This window comes from Oncorhynchus tshawytscha, linkage group LG31 (genome assembly GCF_018296145.1).
Source record: "Oncorhynchus tshawytscha isolate Ot180627B linkage group LG31, Otsh_v2.0, whole genome shotgun sequence".
Taxonomy (NCBI): Eukaryota; Metazoa; Chordata; class Actinopteri; order Salmoniformes; family Salmonidae; genus Oncorhynchus; species Oncorhynchus tshawytscha.
The window spans coordinates 7,577,913-7,598,378 of NC_056459.1; the positions used below are offsets into that span (position 1 = coordinate 7,577,913).

The 20,466-nt window shown below is 41.5% G+C and overlaps 1 protein-coding gene across 1 annotated transcript; it reads right to left on the minus strand.

Annotated features, from left to right (window-relative positions):
- Window positions 1-2,566: 2,566 nt before the first annotated feature.
- On the minus strand, window positions 2,567-8,340 carry LOC112233278 (guanine nucleotide-binding protein G(I)/G(S)/G(T) subunit beta-3-like). The gene is made up of 8 exons (XM_042310584.1): window positions 8,115-8,340; window positions 5,631-5,736; window positions 5,111-5,256; window positions 4,653-4,716; window positions 4,195-4,351; window positions 3,733-4,001; window positions 3,172-3,388; window positions 2,567-2,709 (listed from the first exon to the last, which is right to left on the minus strand). The coding sequence occupies exons 2-8, from the start codon at window positions 5,685-5,687 to the stop codon at window positions 2,603-2,605; spliced, it is 1,017 nt and encodes a 338-aa protein (XP_042166518.1). The 5' UTR covers window positions 5,688-5,736; window positions 8,115-8,340; the 3' UTR covers window positions 2,567-2,602.
- Window positions 8,341-20,466: the final 12,126 nt, after the last annotated feature.

Genomic DNA, 20,466 nt, shown 5'->3' on the forward strand with positions numbered 1-20,466 from the left:
ATGATGTAAAATATATCACTAGCCACTTTAAACAATGCTACCTAATATAATGTTTACATACCCTACATTATTCATCTCATATGTATATGTATATACTGTACTCTATATCATCTACTGCATCTTTATGTAATACATGTATCACTAGCCACTTTAACTATGCCACTTTGTTTACATACTCATCTCATATGTATATACTGTACTCGATACCATCTACTGTATCTTGCCTATGCCGCTCTGTACCATCACTCACTCATATATCTTTATGTACATATTCTTTATCCCCTTACACTTGTGTCTATAAGGTAGTAGTTTTGGAATTGTTAGCTAGATTACTTGTTGGTTATTACTGCATTGTCGGAACTAGAAGCACAAGCATTTCGCTACACTCGAATTAACATCTGCTAACCATGTGTATGTGACAAATAAAATTTGATTTGATTTGATTTAGATTTAGTCTAAACGCCAGTTTTATTGCTTCTTTAATCAGAACAACAGTTTTCAGCTCTGCTAACATAATTGCAAAAGGGTTTTCTAATGATCAATTAGCCTTTTAAAATGATAAATTTGGATTAGCTAACACAATGTGCCTTTGGAACACTGGAGTGATGGTTGCTGATAATGGGCCTCTGTACGCCTATGTAGATATTCCATTAAAAAAGTCAGCCGTTTCCAGCTACAATAGTCATTTACAACATTAACAATGTCTCCACTGTATTTCTGATCAATTTGATGTTATTTTAATGAAAAAAATTGCTTTTATTTCAAAAACAAGGACATTTCGAAGTTACCCCAAACTTTTGAACGGTAGTGTATGTTCTAATTTTTAAACTAGTTTTCATTGGGAACTCAGATAAAGCATTTTTATCAAAAGCGATCACTTTTGCACGTCAAAACACAGAATCCTACTCATTATTCAATGTGCTGAACCTACGTCAAATAAAATGATCTTGTGGATGTCATGTGTTGTTAGTTCTTATATCCTTCAAGCCGACTTCAACATCGGCCAGAGGCGGGGGCCATCTGGCTCACACCGCGTAGGCAACCTAGTTCCAAATCAACATTCAGCCAGTGCAAACTGCGCCTACACAGGCGCCCAGGCGAGATTAATCACCCCCCCCCCCACACACACACACAATGTGATCTTAATCTACAAAATATTGGCCTGGGATCCAATCTGGTAATAGCTTCAAAATATGTTTAACATTATCTTGTGGTTGTCATGAGTTGTCAGTCCTTATATCTAGAAAGGTGGTTACATTTTCACAGCCCCACTAAAACCAAAACATGGTCGCTTATCAATGTTTCCACAGGTTGAGTAGTTATGTTTATGTTCTGTTTAAATTGTGTTTTATTATGAAGCATTGGAGTACAGCATGCAAGCTTTTTTTTAACATAAGACGACAAACACAAGGTGAATGAGCAAAACAAAAACCTCACAAAAAAGAAAAGAAACAAACTGAAGTAAAGACACATAAGTAAAACATTTAGTAATGTCCTCCAGAAAGAGGTCTGTATATGAAATACAACTGTGTACATTAGCCTGGTCAAACTCTGTTCTAAATGGTTGACTGTCAAAGCACAAATACACAGACATGGTGTTAATGCAGTATTCTAGGTTTATTAGAAAGGTTTTTCAACGAACATAGCATGTTTACAGAGTTACTGCCGATGTGTAAAAGTGCTACAAAATGCAGTTGGGAGGGAATATATTGGTATCTGATATGTAACACCTCAAGAACCTTTTTCCTGAAGTAGGATTCAAGAATGCTGGACACTCAAAGTAGAGGGATAGACAAACTCGGATGTATGTGATTGAACATGGTTTAATTTTGTTGGTGATTGGTGATGGCAGCCATTTTGGGGCAAAGACAGAGGATGCTGCTGGTTAGCATGTATCATCATTGGCCCAAAATGGCATCATACATTGGATTTGTGTGACCAAACGGCACTGTACATCAACTCTGCACTCCAATAAATAATAAATTACCTAAATGTAAATAAATGTACATATCAACTTTCAGCTAATAAGTGTGGGCTTTATACATCAAAGATCTCAAAACAATAAAAATACATCTGTAATACTAAACCTTTATTTATGTTCATTATATTTCTGTATTTATTTCACATTTTTATTGTCAAAAATCTATATGTGCAATTGTCACTCTCACCTTAGATACAAGTAGAGCATATTTTCTTCATTAATTCATTTATTATTTCAAATAATTCTATTTTTTTATGTTTGTCGTTGTATCGGTATTGATAGTCTGAACAATAACTTTAAAATTCTCATGTGTACACGTAGTGTGGCTGCATTTTGTTCTGCTGTCGATGTCATTTATACAGTGTGTTCTATGAAGTCCCATTCACCACCTCCCACATTGCATACATAGATGAAAAGGAGGGGAGAGAGAGAAGGGAAGAAATTATGTGAACTGGTACAACAAATATACTCCGCCTGATATCTCCCCAATCCCAAAATGAGCATCTTTATTTCTCAGGCTTGTGTTTAACCCCTTCTCCTCCCGTCCTCTAGCTCCATCCACCCCCCCCTCCTCTCTGTCTTCCCCTCTCTCTTTCCCAATGTCGCCTCTGGAGGACCAGCTCAGTTCCAGATCTTCAGGAAGCTATCCCAGGATCCTGTGCAGACACCCAATCCATCGTCTGGCACCCCAATGCAGCTCACTCTGTTGTCATGGCCAGACAGAACACCTGAGAGAGAGAGAAAGAGAGAGAGAGAGACAGAGAGAGAGAGAGAGGGATGAGAGAAGAAGAAAATAGTCATCCACACTGATGCAAATGATGCAGTTCTAGTTTCTATTCCCTTTTTACCCGTGTTTCTTTGACTGACTGCCTCTCATCCAGACTTCTTTGACTATACGCTTTCTCCCTTTCATTACCTGTGTTTAAACCACCCACTTATTTACATTTACATTTGAGCCATTTAGCAGATGCTCCTATCAAGAGCAACTTACAGGAGCAATTAGGGTTACGTGCCTTGCACAAGGGCACATCGGCAGATTTTTCAGTCATGCCATCTATCTCCTCTTCTGCCTCCCTCTCTTTACATTGACTGTTCTCTTTGTTTGTCTCTGTCTCTACTCACTCATTTTCACCTCTCCCCTCAGTCCTCTCCCTTCTCTCTCACTGGTTTCACCTCACACTTTTACTCACCAACTTTCTCGGCCTTCAGAGAATCCCAGATGTTGCAGTTGAAGTTGTCGTAGCCGGCGAAGATGAGGCGTCCTGAGCTGGAGAGGGAGACTGACGTGACGCCAGCATTCAATGCAGCGTCCTGGTAGCCATTGACCTCTTGGTCAGCACGGAGGTCGTACATCTTGAGGGTGCAGTCATCGGAACCTGTGATAACTGCAGTGCCACTAGGGTAGAACTGGGGTATAAAGAAGGCCATTTCAGTATGTAGTGTTTTGTTTTGACATGTATTGAACTTGAAGGTTAGTTTGCCCGGTGAGTTGACTGAGTTAGCAAAGTACAGACTCCTTGGAAAGATTTGGTGTTGTGAAGCTAAATTATGTTTCGATTTTGGATTGCACTACCCCCTGACTACTGAAGTCACGTGGGTAGTCTCAACCGGAGCTCGAAACCAGAATCTTGTACCTGCAACCCAACATCTTGACAAGGTCGATAGTTGTTGGGTTAAGGTCACTACAGTATATAGATCATTCAGAGTCATTCTGACCAGGAAAAACCCTGGGGCGTGTCTTATGTGCTCACCGCAATGGCGTTAATGTCACTCGTGTGGCCGATGAAGGTCTGCTTGCAGCCGCCATCTCTTATGTCCCACAGCTTGGCGCTGGAGTCACACGCCCCTGAGATGAACATGTTCTGGTCTGGTGACAAGGCCAGGCACATACAGTCACCCACGTGGCTCTTGTAGATCACCTTCTGCTTGCCAGTCTCCAGATCCCACAGGCAACAAGTGGTGTCACCAGATGCTGTGAGGATCTCATTGTCGTTCAGGAAGCGGCTATGAGAAAGGTAGCCTGAGATGGAAGGAGAAAGATAGAGATGTTATTGTTTGTACTACTTATTTCCTACGTATTTGGATCTCATCCAATTTATGAACACGCTTTTGATGAATTCTCTTGTAGTTGGTCACGGAATTGACCGTAAACTCAGTTGGTATCGGAGTTGACGATAACTCGGATGAAGCAGACATTGTACTACGATACCCACCTTCATGTGCGTCCAGCTCCCTGAGGGTCTTTGGGCTGGCACCCTTGATATTGGCGATGGTGCACATGTTATCCAGACCTCCGCTGGCCACCAGATTGCCAGAAGGGGCCATGGAGCAACTCATTACCCAGGAGGACTTGAGGGGGACGGCATATACCTGGAGGGCAGGGAGAAGAATGCTTAACCACTCACTTTCTAGTTCACTTTGTCTCAAGGTTAGAAGACTTAAAATACCCAACTAGCTGACTTATAGCATATAAATACATTCGTAGTGTGTAGTCAAAGTCAAGACAATCTAAAAGAAAAGTGGGTACTGCTTCTACATGTCGGTGGTTGAAGTAGGGATTTACTCCATACATTTGCAAACCAAGTAGAAAGTTCTCTATATAAATCCTATGCATTAAGAGGAAAATAGTTAGAGATGTGAAGATGATGACTGATCAGTGATCACTCATTACCTTGTTGCCGGTGTAGGTGTCCCAAATCAGAAGCTTGCCATCCTGTGAGGCACTGACCATGTGCCTGTTGGAGAGAAAAAGAAAGTGTCTAGTCAGTGTATCAAATTCTGTGAACAGGATTTAGGCACGAGTTCCAGTATGAATCTGGCTCAATACTTTGACAATGCAACATTTGAAACAATGAAAGCATTTTCATTGAACCCCATGACACCTGCATGCCATGGTGGACACATTAAACAATGGGACCTTTTGATATCAGAGTCCATTTGGTTTGAGTGGCGTATCAGACAACCCCTTGTATCGACCTTCTCTGTCTTGCTCAAGGTAGACCTTCTCTATGTTTTTTAATAGTCCTTATTCCACACTGGCTAGTGGTAGTGGTGGGGCGTCTATGGTGAGCTCGACTGTCCCTGGCGCCATCCCCATTCTCAGCTATCTGGACAAGAACACCTTCTCACCTGTTATCAGCAGACCAGTGCAAGCCGTAGATTTTGGCCAAGTGGCCCTTCAATGTCTTTCTGTTTTTCAGCTGAACACGTGGTGCAGCCGCCACACCAGATGCTAGAGTGGCCATGGTGGTGTCATTGACCGCCTTGCGGCCTGCCTAGTGGTGGGAAAGGGATTCACAGGTAGGAGAGGAATAAGTTAAGAGTCAAATAGTTGTAGAAAAATAAGCATAGATTGTTTGGAGCAGAATGTTTTCCATACTTCTGTTGTATTTACATTTTTCAGGAACCAGACACTGCTTACAATGTCTTAGTATAACTTTATCTCAATGCCAGTGCTGGTATGTGGAGGAAACTAAATGTAGGCTATATGTTATCAACTCTGTACATGAATTCTTGTGCATTATTGGTTCTATAATTCCAAGTTATTTATCTGATTGTCTTTTTTTGACTGGGGTGATATTGAAGATTGTAACAAACCAAAAAATGTGTCTTGTGGCAACCATTGACATGCTGTGATAACGAGACTCACTTCAATCTGGGCCTTCAGACCATCGGCCTCCTTTTTCAACGTGTCCATTTCACCCATGGCAACGGTTGATAGGGGCTGTTACCGCTGGAGAAAAAAAAGTAGCAGACTAGACGAAAAGGGAGAAAGAGGAAAGGAAAATAGTTTTATGTTTAGAACTTATTTGATTGCATACATATACAGATCAAGGCTTGGCAAAAATGCTGTCCTCGTTGTAAAATGTATGCAATGTAGAACTCAATCATGTAACGAAGATCTTAATTAAATAGAACTGAGAATTCATGTTCTCAAATATGTGCAGTAGATATACTGCATAAGGTGGCCATCTGTTTGAGGAGAACGTAACTGGATTCATTGCTCCAGTAACTCCCCCATGGCCTCTGACCCCCTAAACTAAACCAATCAGGTGCTTTCGTCATTTAGTATGGTGCAAGAGCCTAGATTGGCCTTCTTGAGTACGGTATGAGGCATAATCCCACATCCACTGTGCTAGAAGTCTAATATGCAGAATTAGTGACATATCCAAGATCTACCTTCATGTATCTGAAGAACAAGGCAAATTACTGGCCATTTTATCTGTAACACAGACAGCCATTTTGTTTTTTATAGTTCTTTACGGAAGTGATGTCTGTCTTTCAAGAGTACTTTCCATTTTTACTTAGAAGGCCTCATTTAACTTTACAACTATACTTTATTACTTATATTTTCCTATTTATTGCTTAAATTCTTATTATTTTGTGTTACAATTAAAACAAGTTTAAGACACAATTTAGCATGAACCTTCTTTTCTCCCCCCTCACTCTGACTTTCAATGCCTTTTAAGAGAGAATATTTCAAGATCAAGAGGGAATTAGGGGTTAGCTGTGTGTGGCCCTAATACTCTTTAATTGGATGCTGACGTTTTCATAATTGGAGGCCAATTACCAACACACACCACTTTTGTAAACCGCTTAAAGGTTAACAACAAATCTCGAAAACGAATCCAACTACTACAGCACACATCCCTGCAAATACAGTATTAACAAAAGGCATTACATTCACAGAAATAATTGTTCACAAATAGGCAAAGCAAAGCATAGGCTAAGCATGTTCAGTAGGTGGTTTGACCTATGATGAGAGCCAGTGAGACAGAGGGCGAGGAGGGGTGGGCACAACTTACTGGGCACAAACTGGTTGAATCAACGTTGTTTCCATGTACTTTCAATGACTAAAAAAATCAATGCGATGATGTTGAATCAATGTGGAGAAAGTCGTCAATGTAAAGGAATTTCTGTATTTTCACCCAACTTTGAACTTAAATCCAATGACCCAGTTCAAATTCTTGTTGATTTCATGCTGAATTCACATTAGTTGACAACTCAATCAAATGTAAATCAAAACTAGACAAAATGACGTCTGTGCCAAGTGGGAATAGAGCTTTAAAGCCCCATCAGGGGATCTTAAAGGAGGCTTTTCCAGTCAAATCTCCTGTCATCCGATTACTGACTGCCCTTTACCACTGGATCAGAAAGGGGGAGCAAGAGATGGTAGAAGAGAGAAAGAGTGGAGCGAGGGGTCAAGACTAGGCAAGGATATGGGCCTATCAGGTAGAAATGTGAGTTTTTTTTATGGAGTCTTCTTCTTCAGTTTCCTGTTTGGTTATTTCCTTTGAAATGATCTTTGCACAAATGCACAGAATGGCCTCTATTCCTGTTTGTCTAGATAGAAGTACTCTAGACATGCACCATTCTATTAGCATAGCTGCAGAATTCAGGAAGACTTCAATGCACAAAATCAATACATGTGAGACAATGCATGTGCGAAAAGTGAGATAGAAGATATGCACAAGCTCTGCAGTTTGCTGCTTTCACTCTGGGATTTTGTTTTGGTGTTGTTCCTCTTTTACTGGATCTCCAGAATCAATGAGGGAGGATTTGCAACCTTCGTGATAATGCTGATAACGTCTTTGTATGCTGTTGTTACCTAATAAATTAAACAGATTCTGAGAAGAAAAGCACTTAATTCTGTCACCGTCACTCCCTACTGGTGACAGCCATTTCAACCTACCAGTTCTCTCTCTCGCTCTCTGTCTCTGTCTCTGTCTCTGTCTCTCTCTCTCTCTCTCTCTCTCTCTCTGTTGCTCTCTCTCTCACTTGCAAAGACAGCAGTCAACATGTTTTCCATGGACTACAGTGCACTTGTTGCATGCCATTAGAATTCATCCTCTGGTGGAAATGAGCACATCTGAGAACTCCATTTATTACTTCTTGTAATTGACCGACAATTGAGTAGTTTATTTCGCTCATATTCAATCCATTGGACCGGGCTGCAAATCAGATGAAGTTCCAGTCTTTCAACTGTGAAATCTTATCATGGATGAGAATACTGAGCTAGGTAATGGGATTGTGTCCATGATGATCTGGGTCCGTGTTCGTAATCATCAGAGAAGTCAATGTCGTTCCATGTAGTTCCACATATGTGCTACCAAAGTGACCCAAAATCACTCACCTTTCCAAACAAAATGCAGTCCTTCCTCTTTTTGGGCTTTTCTGCCTCAGTAGCCCTTTGAAGCAACTTTTTATGTTCCACAATACTCAAGTCAGCCCTGCTTTCCTTCTCTCTATCTCTCTTTCCTCTTACGCTTTCACCCACAGACTGGCTGCAGGCAACCTGTGAAAACTCTCTCTTTCTCTCTCCTGTCCTCCTGTGAGGAACAGATGAGGATTGAAGGGGATGAAGGAGATCAGGGATGAAGGGATAAGCCCGAAGATGGAAATAGAGAGAGGGAAGGAGAGAGAGAGAGCATGGCAAGAGGAGATGGGTAAACCGATTGGAGGAGAAAATCAGGTTATGAGGTCAAAAGACAAGAGCAGGTAAAGAGAGAAGTGGGGATGAAGGGAGAGAGGGACAGGTGAAGGTGTAAATGTGAGAATAAGATTAAGTAGAGAGAGGCGGAGGGGTTTGAGATATGATCCAGTAGAGAGATTCTGAGGGGTATAGAGCGGCATTGCTAGTGAGAACACACCATTTGTTACATCACATCAATGGCTACGACATAAAGCTGGTAGAGAAACACATTTGATGTCTTCCACATTCAGTTCCACATCATTCGACAGTATAATAGTGTTAATGTCTACGAGGAGAGGGTATTTGATTTTGCTGACCTGGAGTGGCTCAGAAAACTCTTCTAGCCAATTGCATGGTAGGCCTACCAATTAGAGCAGTCCAACCAGTAAACAAATTGACAACAGAATTTCAGCATGCTTTTAGGGAAGGACACTCAACAAGTACAGCACTTACACAAACGACTGATGATTGGCTGAGAGAAATTGATGATACAATTATTGTGTGGGTTGTCTTGTTAGACTTCAGTGCAGCTTTTGACATTATCGATCATAGTCTGCTGCTGGAAAAACTTATGTGTTATGGCTTTACACCCCCTGCTATAATGTGGATAAAGAGTTACTACACAGAGGGTGTTCTTTAATGGAAGCCTCTCAAATATAATCCAGTTAGAATCAAGAATTCCCCAGGGTAGCTGTTTAGGCCCCTTGCTTTTTCAATTTTTACTAACAACATCTCACTGACTTTGAGTAAAGCCAGAGTGTCTATGTATGCGGATGACTCACCACTATACACGTCAGCTACTACAGCAACTGAAATGACTGCAGCACTCAACAAAGAGCTGCAGTTATTTTCAGAGTGGGTGGCAAGGAATAAGTTAGCCCTAAATATTTCTAAAACTAAAATAATTGTATTTGGAACAAAGCACTCAAACAAAACACTCACTAAACCCTAAACCTCAACTAAAACTTGGAATAAATCATGTGGAAATTGAGTAAGTTGAGATGACTAAACTGCTTGGAGTAAACCTAGATTGTAAACTGTCATGGTCAAAACATATTGATGCAGTAGTAGCTAAGATGGGGTGCAGTCTGTCTATGATAAAGCGATGCTCTGCCTTCTTAACAACTATCAATGTCCTACAGGCCCTAGTTTTGTCACACCTTGACTACTGTTCAGTCTTGTGATCAGGTGCCACAAAAAAGGACGCAGGAAAATTGCAATTGGCTCAGAACAGAGCAGAATGGCTGGCCCTTGGATGTACACAGAAAGCTAATATTAATGATATGCATGTCAATCTCTCCTGGCTGAAAGTGGAGGAGAGATTTACTTAATCACTACTTTTATTTATGAGAGGTATTGACATGTTGACTGTATCTGTCTTAGCTATCAAGCCATCTGTCTTAGCTACTGGCACACATCTCAGACACCCATGCATACCCCACAAGACATGCCACAAGAGGTCTCTTCACAGTCCCCAAGTCCAGAACAGACTATGGGAGGCACACAGTACTACATAGAGCCATGGTTACTTGGAACTCTATTCCACATCAAGTAACTGACGCAAGCAGGAAAATTAGATTCAAAAACAGATTCAAAAACACCTTATGGAACAGCGGGGACTGTGAAGCAACACAAACATGGGCACAGACACACACACACACACACGATAACATACGCACTATACATACACATGGATTTAGTACAGTAGACATGTGGTAGTGGTGGAGTAGGGGCCTGAGGGCACACAGTGTGTTGTGAAATCTGTGAATGTATTGTAATGTTTTTACAATTGTGTCTGCGGCTTTGGCAGCAGCTAATGGGGATCCATAATAAATACAACTACAAATACAAATACACATCACTAATGAGTGGTGTTTGGATTCTTATCAAGTCTATCAGTGGCAGCTTTCACTATCGATAGTAATATGATGCAGCAGTCAGAAATGACCAGACATCAAGAGTATTATTGTCTGAATGTATTGGTGGAGCGGCTGAATTTTGTAGGGTTTTCTGAGAGATTGGCAGGGGTTGAGGTTGAGGGGAGTTGAATTTATTTATCAGAGCTAATGAGTTGAGCCCAGTTAATCAGGATCCAATTGGATATCCGGGGAATCTGAAATCTCGTTAAGGAATTAGAGCAGTCCAACCAGAACATGCGTCACAAGTGACACAGAAGAGACAAGAAGAAAATGGATCAAGAAATCGAGGGATCGATTGATGGTTAAAATAGAGATTTGGATGTGAAGATGCCAGTGGAGTTGTTGAATGCATTTGGGTATAAATGGCAAGCCTTTATAGTTATGGTAAGTAAAGGGAGAATTATACTGTACCTTGAGAGTTGATCATCTTTTCTCAGCCACAGGGAATTAGCTGACTTGTGGCTCCGAAGGAGAGATTTCACAGATCCCACAAGATTGGGGTGGGCCTAAAGATCGGAATGAATGGGAACTTTGGGGGTGTGCTACTGCAGTAATTCCTGTATTACAGCATTATATAGATTCAGAAGTACTCGCAGCAAGATTTGTCTGAGTTCAAGAGGTCTTTGGTGCCTTGATACGAACATTACCGCTCGATGAATTAACACAAGCGTTGTTGCTTGAGAATGCCAATTCGCGGCAAGCAATGCCAACGCCATTTAACAAACAAACCTTGTACCTTGATGCACACTCCGCTATGGCCCAATATTGATATTCCAGATAGCTCCCATGCAATGATTACTTTATAGGTTGTATTAGACTCTATGTGTGGAGAAACCTTGTGCAAGCACGTCTATTCTATGCAATGCAATCTCTGGTATTAACGAGACAATGCACCTTGATCTCCTCGTCAAGAGGGATTACAAGTGAAAACCTAAACGATCAGGTTCCATGTCAGGGCGATCTACCAATCACCCTGCCCTGTGGCATGTGTCATGGGGTCAGAAATAGTTAAGGGTTGAGGTGATTGTTGGTTTTAAACACCCGTGTTGGATTCACCCCTTCACCAGTCAAAAAGGCCTTGATTTGTAATCCACTGATATTACAGTTTATCCACCACTACCTGGCTACTAACAAGGGGCTGTGGACCATGATATTCCAATAAATATGAGAAAGTTGCGTGCAACTATTTTCATGACAGGGGTAGTGGCACTCATTGACAAATATAATATATTTGAATAACCTCTACATAAAAGACAGATTGGCTTCTTTATCATTTCTTGTGATGCATACAAATCGATAAAAGTGTCAACAGGCATGAAACCCTTGCACCATGCCCCCCGAGTTGTGATACCTTACAGGCCTGTGTGTAAATGTGTGTGTGTGCTTTATTTAGCTTGGAGTTTCCACGTGTGACGGCGATTATTCTATTCGTTCCATTGTACCAGGCAAAATCAATCGAACGCAGGTAAAGTATTTGACAAGTTAAGTATTTAGTATTTGATCCAAGTCCTTATAATACATTTTAGAACATTAGAACACCTTATAACACAGATTGATGTTCTGTGTTGATTTTATGCCACAGTCAGCACTGAAAAGGTCTGCATAGGGTGAAGTGCAAGGGTGAAGCCAACTGATGCTTTCCAGTAACATTGTTAGCTACTATGGTTCTGTGAAACCTAGCCATCTTCTCATTCCTCTTTTTCTCAGAATTAGTGCAAGGCTGTAAGTTAAGCTCAATCAGGCCCTGTAGGACACTTAGTATACCCCCCTCTGTCTGTCTCTCTCTCTCTCTCTCTCTTTCTCTCTCCCTCTCGCTCATTCTATCCCTTCGCTCTCTCTCCCTCTGCACTCTTTCACCTCTCTCCCTCTCCTCCCTCTCTGTTGAACAATGGAAGTGTTAATGATTTTATCCTCAAAAAAATTCAGAGAACCACTCACAGAGCCCGTATACCTGTATTTTGGTTACAGGATCTGTGAAAATGCAGGAATCACGAGATAAATGTAAATGAGTGGGATTTAGTTCTTTGTATGGAAGGGGTATATGTCTGTGTGCCTCTTTCTCAGTCTGCATGTCTCTCTCCGACTCCCTCCCTCCCCTGCTGTAATCCTAGCTAACCCCTAACCAACTATGACAGAAATGGGCTAGCAAACTTCCTCTGTTGGTAACACGTTCAGGAGGTAGATAGGAAGTTAGAGTACAGCACACAAACCCCTGTCACCTTTGACACCGGACCCACTAAGAACATGGTCACATGACGGGCAGTGTAAGAGATTATTGTGGATGTATCTAATGTATCGCCGGGCTCGGCATACAATGGCTATAACACCATGACCAAACGAATTAGCCTTTTGTATAATTGGCTAATTCTGGCACATGTACAACATTGTTGATTCATGTGCATTGTATCTATCAGATACATTGAATAAAGTAAAGTTTAAAATCCTGAAAGAATAGTCAGCCTTGCATTTATTTTGCCCATACACCCTAAATGGGCATGATTTAACTTTAAACATTCTAAATCAGATTGAGCACACCATGATTTTCTTGTGTGCATTGTCTACAGTTGATATGTGGTGTATGTTCATATATCGTGTGTGGTAACACTTTACTCCAACTGTCTGTCTTAAGCTATGACTATTGGGAGGCTGGTGGGAGGAGCTATAGGAGGACGGGCTTATTGTAAAGACTGGAATGGAATAAATGGAATGGTATCAAACACATAAAACATACGGAAACTACATTTGTCCCCGTTCCTTTAATTCTATTCCAGCCATTACAATCCTCTATCCTGCTTCACCCTCCATCCTCCTACAATCTAACCCAGTATCCCTCCCCATTTCATGACACCTTCCTCCTGGTTGGCTACTGCCCTTTCAAGTACTGCTACTGAGGCAATTTCCCATTTATCTGGGTGAAAGCTGACAAAGTAGACAACCAGGCTGATATAGCTTGGTCCAATACTGTCATGGTCCATGTTTTCAGGGCAGCACTTAATGCAGAGCAGTACAACATTGAGTATTCAGCACAAACATTTACTAGTATTAAATCTATTATTGTTGTAAAATATTTGAAATGCTCAAATTGTCACCTTTTTTTGGTGTCACATGTTCCAGATGTCAACTAAATGTGTCAATGAGAGTGAAAATGATACTTAACACGAGGTTTAGAATGGAGGAACATGCATGGTGGACATAGTAAATGACTAGACCTGCTCCCATGGAAGACATAACTTTCACCATTTTCCTAGCTGGTTATTTATTTACCTTGGCGCGCCCGACTGACACCTGTTATGCCCTTTTTCCTGAATAACCTGAGAAAGTCAAGGTTGTGAGTGCAGGTTTGATTCTCTACCAGGGGTGTCAAACTCATTTCATGGAGTGCCTAGTGTCTACTGGTTTTGGGGTTTTCCCTTTCAATTAAGCCCTAGACAACCAGGTGAGGGGAGTTCCTTACTAATTAGTGACCTTAATTAATCAATCGAGTACAAGGGAGGAGCGAGAAAACCCGCAGACACGGCCCTCTGTGGAACGAGTTTGACACTTGCTGTAAGCCTATCAAGCGTAAGGGATGTCTAGGGAAGTAGCTAGGATCAGAAAGCCATATTTGGCTCGTGGCCGAAATAGAAAGAGGGCGGGCAGAAGGGATCTCATGCATGACTCTGTATTGGCTACCATTGGCTACCATGCATGTACTGCTACATGGGAGGAGGCATAGTAGTGAAGGTAGCTAGTATGTTGGTATAATAGTGATCAGTATACTGTGTACACTGTGTGTTACAGTGCTATACTAACTATATATGTTTTGTGAGGACTTGTAAATGTGTATTACAGGGACTGGAGCAGTTCTGTGTCTTACCTTTTGGTCTTTATAATGGGCCGTTTCATACCTGTGACTGACAATACTTCAAAAAAACGATCCAAATACCTGTCATTTGGTGTCATATTAACATTAATAATGTATAAGGGATGGAATAGAATAATGCTTAAAGGGGCAGTGCAGCTAAAAACGTGAATTTCCAGTTTTTTTTATGACCCGCTTTAAATTACATTCAGCTTATAAAGGCTTCATAAAGACTTCATAATGCCTTCATAAGCACTAAATACATGTGTTAGAGTATCTATAACCATATGTCTTGCTTTATAAAGGGTTAATAAATGTGGCATAACAGTGTGACAATCAACAATGTCAAATGTGACATAACCCACTATGACGAATATGATATAAACATGTGCTTTATAAAGGGTGACATGTTGTGCTGAAGGTCGGCATACGCTCTAAAGTGAAGTCATGTTAGTCACACTATATCTCGTTCCTAGACACTTCCGCCCAAATGTGCGGAAGGTCTGGTGGACCAACGAATCAATCTCCCAACATGTGTCAAAGACCTGATCCAGCACCGTGCGGAATGGCTCGTCGTATTGTTGCGTGCATATTTGTGTACTGAGGAACATGTAACTTGGTTCCAGAAAAAAAGACACTTTCAATTTCCTTATGTTCGGGGCTTTCATCAAGATAAATGTTTCTTGGTGTAATGTCGCCTCTCCCCGGGCTTTTGTACACGGCACATACTGTACAAGCCTGGGATATCAACCATTCAAAGTTGGCCTTGGGAGTGGGAGTGACGATATAAATCTATTGGCGTGACCTTACTGAGTAAAATATTTGTCATTAGAATATCTTCTTTTGGATAATACTGTTGGCAGTTGCCCAAAGAGGGGAGAGGTCAGGTTTGTCTTTTATCTGTCTGGTAATATGCAGAATATCAGAAAGGGAGAAGTCAGAATTGAACAGTGTCTTCCAATGTATCAGTTAAACCATGTGAAGGGCTCCACAATGTCTGTGTGCCAGTCACTCCCCTCAGTGAGCTTGTCCAGGAGGGGGTGTATTTGAGATGGGAGTATCTAGAATTGACAATTGATATTTGCCATTGGATGAGATAATGTTTTGGTACTAAAAAGTACCAGGAACGAGATTACAATCTCGGTTTAGGAGACCAAACTCAACTATAATGTATAGCTAATGCTATCTGGCTATAGGATACTCCTCTTTCAAGTAAAAGGCACTTTGTGAAGTTCCTAAGATCTGTGGTTCGTCATTGTGAGTTGAGAGGGCTGGATCTTTGCTATAAAAGATCTCAGTTGCCATTTTGTAAGCACTCTCAAAGAATTCATTTATAGACACTGAATTGATCTGAGAGTCACAGGGCTATGGTGAAGCTCAGATGAAGTTTATGTATAACTCTGACTGGTGTGTGGTTTGTAACTCTCCTTATTTAGTAATACAGGACATTTCCACGACACACATTCACCCGCTCCCCCGCTGAAAGATCAGCCACAACATGTTGACACCATTGTAACAGGTTGCAATCAAGCCCTGGTCCCCAGCATGGGAACAGAAGAGAAATACCTGGTGCGGTAGTCTGAGGTTGGACTAGTCCAAACCATCTTGGCTCTGAAACATACACAAACACAAGCTTTGCAGGTCCATCAACCCATTTAAGTACCTCTCACATCCTACAGTAAACTGTGGATTATAACCTATTTATTGACACTTTATGTAGTGTCCTGTAATATTTTGTGTGAAGTGAGACACCTTCGGTCATTCATAACACATTCATAAAGACTATATATCGTATCACGCTGTACTTACTTTAAAGTCAGACCCTTTTGGACATTTATAACACATACATAAATGCTTTTGTATCATATGACTCTGTACTTACTATAAAGTCAGACATACAGTGCATTCGGAAATTATTCAGACCCCTCTACTTTTTCCACATTGTGTTACGTTACAGCCTTATTCTGAAGTGGATTAAATTGTTTTCCTCCCTCATCAATACACCATAATGACGAACAAAAACAGGTTTTTAGATTTTTTTTTTTACAAATGTATATAAAAATGGAAATATCACATTTACATAAATATTCAGACCCTTTACTCAGTACTTTGTTGAAGCACCTTTGGCAGCGATTACAGCCTCAAGTGTTCTTGGGTATGACGCTACACGCTTGGCACACCTGTATTTGGGGAGTTTCTCCCATTCTTCTCTGCAGATCCTCTCAAGCTCTGTCAGGTTGGATGGGGAGTGTCACTGCACAGCTATTGTCAGGTCTCTCCAGAGATGTTCGGTCGGGTTCAAGTCCGGGCTCTGGCTGGGCCACTCAGGGGCATTCAGAGACTTGTCCCGAAGCCACTACTGCGTTGTCTTGGTGGTGTGCTTAGGGTTGTTGTCCTGTTGGAAGGTGAACCTTCGCCCCAGTCTGAGGTTCAGAACGCTCTGGAGCAGGTTTTCATCAAGAATCTCTCTGTACTTTGCTTTGTTCATCTTTCCCTCAATCCTGACTAGTCTCCCAGTCCTTGCCACTGAAAAACATCCCCACAGCATGATGATGCCATCACAATGCTTCACCGTAGGTATGGTGTCAGGTTTCCTTCACACGTGACGCTTGGCATTCAGGCCAAATAGTTCAATTTTGGCTTCATCAGACCAGAGAATCTTGTTTCTCATGGTCTGAGAGTTTTTTGGCAAACTCCAAGCAGGCTGTCATGTGCCTTTTACTGAGGAGTGGCTTCCGTGTGGCCGCTCTACCATAAAGGCCTCTACCATAACCTTCTGGAAGGTTCTCCCATCTCCACAGAGGAACTCTGGAGCTCTGTCAGAGTGACCATCGGGTTCTTGGTCACCTCTCTGTCCAAGGCCCTTCTCCCCTGATTGCTCAGTTTGGCCTGACGGCCAGCACTCGGAAGAGTTTTGGTGGTTCCAAACTTTTTCCATTTAATAATGATGGAGGCCACTGTGTTCTTGGGGACCTTCAATGCTGCAGACATTTTTTGGTACCCTCCCCCAGATCTGTGCCTCGACACAATCATGTCTCAGACCTCTACGGATAATTTCTTTGTCCAAACTGTGAGGTCGAAATAACACTCTGGAATTGTGATAATTGTGATAATCCCCCTTTTGTGTAAAAGCTGTTTGAAAAAGAATGCATGGACTTTTTGGGCCAGATCATGACATCATAATCTGCTCCACTAAAATCATTGACAACTGCGTGGCGATTTCAAGAGATTGTTGAATAAATTTTAAATAAACTCAGCAAAAAAATATCATTCGTAACAATCCAAATAACTTCACAGATCTTCATTGTAAAGGGTTTAAACACTGTTTCCCATGCTTGTTCAATGAACCATAATCAATTAATGAACATGCACCTGTGGAACAATCATTAAGACACTAACAGCTTACAGATGGTAGGCAATTAAGGTCACAGTTATGAAAACCTAGGACACTAAAGAGGCCTTTCTTCTGACTCTGACAAACATGAAAAGCAAGATGCCCAGGGTCCCTGCTCATCTGCGTGAACGTGCCTTAGGCATGCTGCAAGCAGGCTTGAGGACTGCAGATGTGGCCAGGGCAATACATTGCAATGTCCGTACTGTGAGATGCCTAAGACAGCGCTACAGGGAGACAGGACGGACAGCTGATCATCCTTGCAGTGGCAGACCACGTGTTACAACACCTGCACAGGATTGGTACATCTGAACATCACACCTGCAGGACAGGTACAGGATGGCAACAACAACTGCCCGAGTTACACCAGGAACGCACAATCCCTACATCAGTGCTCAGACTGTCCGCAATAGGCTGAGAGAGGCTGGACTGAGGGCTTTTAGGCCTGTTGTAAGGCAGGTCCTCACCAGACATCACCGGCAACAACACAAATCCACCATCACTGAACCAGACAGGACTGGCAAAAGTGCTCTTCACTGACGAGTCGCGGTTTTGTCTCACCAGGGGTGATGGTCGGATTCGTGTTAATCGTTGAAGGAATGAGCGTTCGATTTGGAGGTGGAGGGTCCATCATGGTCTGGGGCGGTGTGTCACAGCATCATCGGACTGAGCTTGTTGTCATTGCAGGCAATCTCAATGCTGTGCGTTATAGAGAAGATATCTTCCTTCCTCATGTGGTACCCTTACTGCTCATTCTGTGCGTGATTTCCTGCAAGACAGGAATGTTAGTGTTCTGCCATGGTCAGCGAAGAGCCCGGATCTCCATTGAGCACATCTGGGACCTGTTGGATCGGAGGGTGAGGGCTAGGGCCATTCCCACCAGAAATGTCCGGGAACTTGCAGATGCCTTGGTGGAAGAGTGGGGTAACATCTTACAGCAAGAACTGGCAAATCTGGTGCAGTCCATGAGGACATGCACTGCAGTACTTAATGCAGCTGGTGGCCACACCAGGTACTGACTGTTACTTTTGATTTTGACCCCCCCTTTGTTCAGGGACACATTTTTCAATTTCTGTTAGTCACGTCTGTGGAACTTGTTCAGTTTATGTCTCAGTTTTGAATCTTGTTATGTTCATACAAATATTTACACATGTTACGTTTGCTCAAAATAAACGCAGTTGACAGTGAGAGGACGTTTCTTTTTTTGCTGAGTTTATTTTGTTGTAATATCATCACCTCTTGAAGAGCGTAGTCAGAACTACAAATGTAACTGTATGCTTTTCATGATCAGTGAACATCACTTGATCATGTAATTTCAGATACGTTAGTGTAGCCTCACGATATCACTCAATATTGGCCACCATTAATTGGATATTTGAGTGATATAAAGTAAGTGAACTATACCTGACAAGTGTGAGGGATTTATGTTAATTTTCAATTCCCATTTTTGTGGGCTCTGCCTGTCAAGCAGCAGATGGCCGCATTTGCCGATGTCTTAGCTGATAATGTTTACTTTTCAAGCTACCGTTTGAAACTTTGTACAGTTGGCTAAATATAGTGGTAATGTACTTTTTTCTCCAACCAACGTAGGCCTACCTAGCGAAGTTAGCTAACAGTATCTTCTTTACAACATTGTTTTTAAGAGTTTTTAATCACGATTGCTGCAGACAGGCTTATAGACAATAGTCTACATTGATTGATTGGCTAGCTAGCTAATAAGAGATTACGTAATGACTAGCTAGTCTCCTGAAAGCTAACTTTAAGAGGATAAATTAGATGGCTATATCCAAATATTGTTTGATTTGCTTGCCATCTGTAGTGGTGATGACAGAAGGTCTGACAACTTTACCAGGACGAGGACTTGCCCATGTGAAGCTCTATCCAAAAGCCTAAACTCTGATGAAGCAAGCTAAATTACACTTTGTTTTTTTTAGCTAGCTACATTATCAAGTTTTATTGATAACAACCTATTCTGACCAATAGTCATCTTTTACTTGCGTATGTATCCTCCTACTTTCAAGAGGTAAGCGGGTAGGCTCTTGAGTGTAGACGAACCTTTTCACTAATCATATATTTGGAGTTGTATTCATGAAATAAACACACAGTGATTTATTACATATATAGGGATGATTTAAAAATGTAATAAAAAATACTGCATGTGTGCTTTAATTAGTCCAAGAAAGGTGTATTTGGCTGTTGCAGTACACATCCTACTGTCACACCACACACACAGGCTGGATTGGAGCAGAACAGGGACAGAAGCAGTGTTACTGGCGCAGATTGACATATACTGAACTTTGAATGAACCTGCAATTTAGCTCATGTATTGCTAGGTTACGGGAAAAGTGAGACAAAGTAATGATGACAGCGTTATGTAGTAGGCTTAGTTGAGCATTATGTCTGCCGTGTTGAATTTATTTACAGTGGCAATACACACTTTGTCTATCAGTCCAACACTTTGCAATGTGATTTGAGCAAAAACTTTCACAGCATTTGGAAATTGTCTTATTTGTTCCACATCAATGTTTTTAATCGTAACAGCAAAGTAATTCAGTTTTTGAGGAACCTGTAATAATGCTGAAAGACTAATAAACTAAACTCAACGATGCTTCAAAATCTTGCTAGATTTTCATAAATCTATAGTCCTGCCCCTGCACAGTATTCAAATAGCATAAAACCACACATCTAAATAGGTGAGGCAATGATTTAGCAAACAAGTTACTTATACTGTAGGTCTACTGTAGGCATATATGTTATTATTTCCTTTGGTGATTGACAGTCCCAAACACCTATCATTACTGCCGCCTAGAGATTGACACTGGAACAGGATATATATAGCTGTGCTGGTCTAGGCAGATTACC

Excerpts from the sequence above, each read along its gene's own strand:
- LOC112233278 (XM_042310584.1), bottom strand. The coding sequence starts at position 5,687 with ATGGGTGAAATGGACACGTTGAAAAAGGAGGCCGATGGTCTGAAGGCC. Across the intron at positions 4,717-5,110 it reads CACTGGTCTGCTGATAACAG|GCACATGGTCAGTGCCTCAC; the intron begins GTGAGAAGGTGT and ends TCTCTCCAACAG. Across the intron at positions 3,389-3,732 it reads GTGACATTAACGCCATTGCG|TTCTACCCTAGTGGCACTGC; the intron begins GTGAGCACATAA and ends TTTATACCCCAG.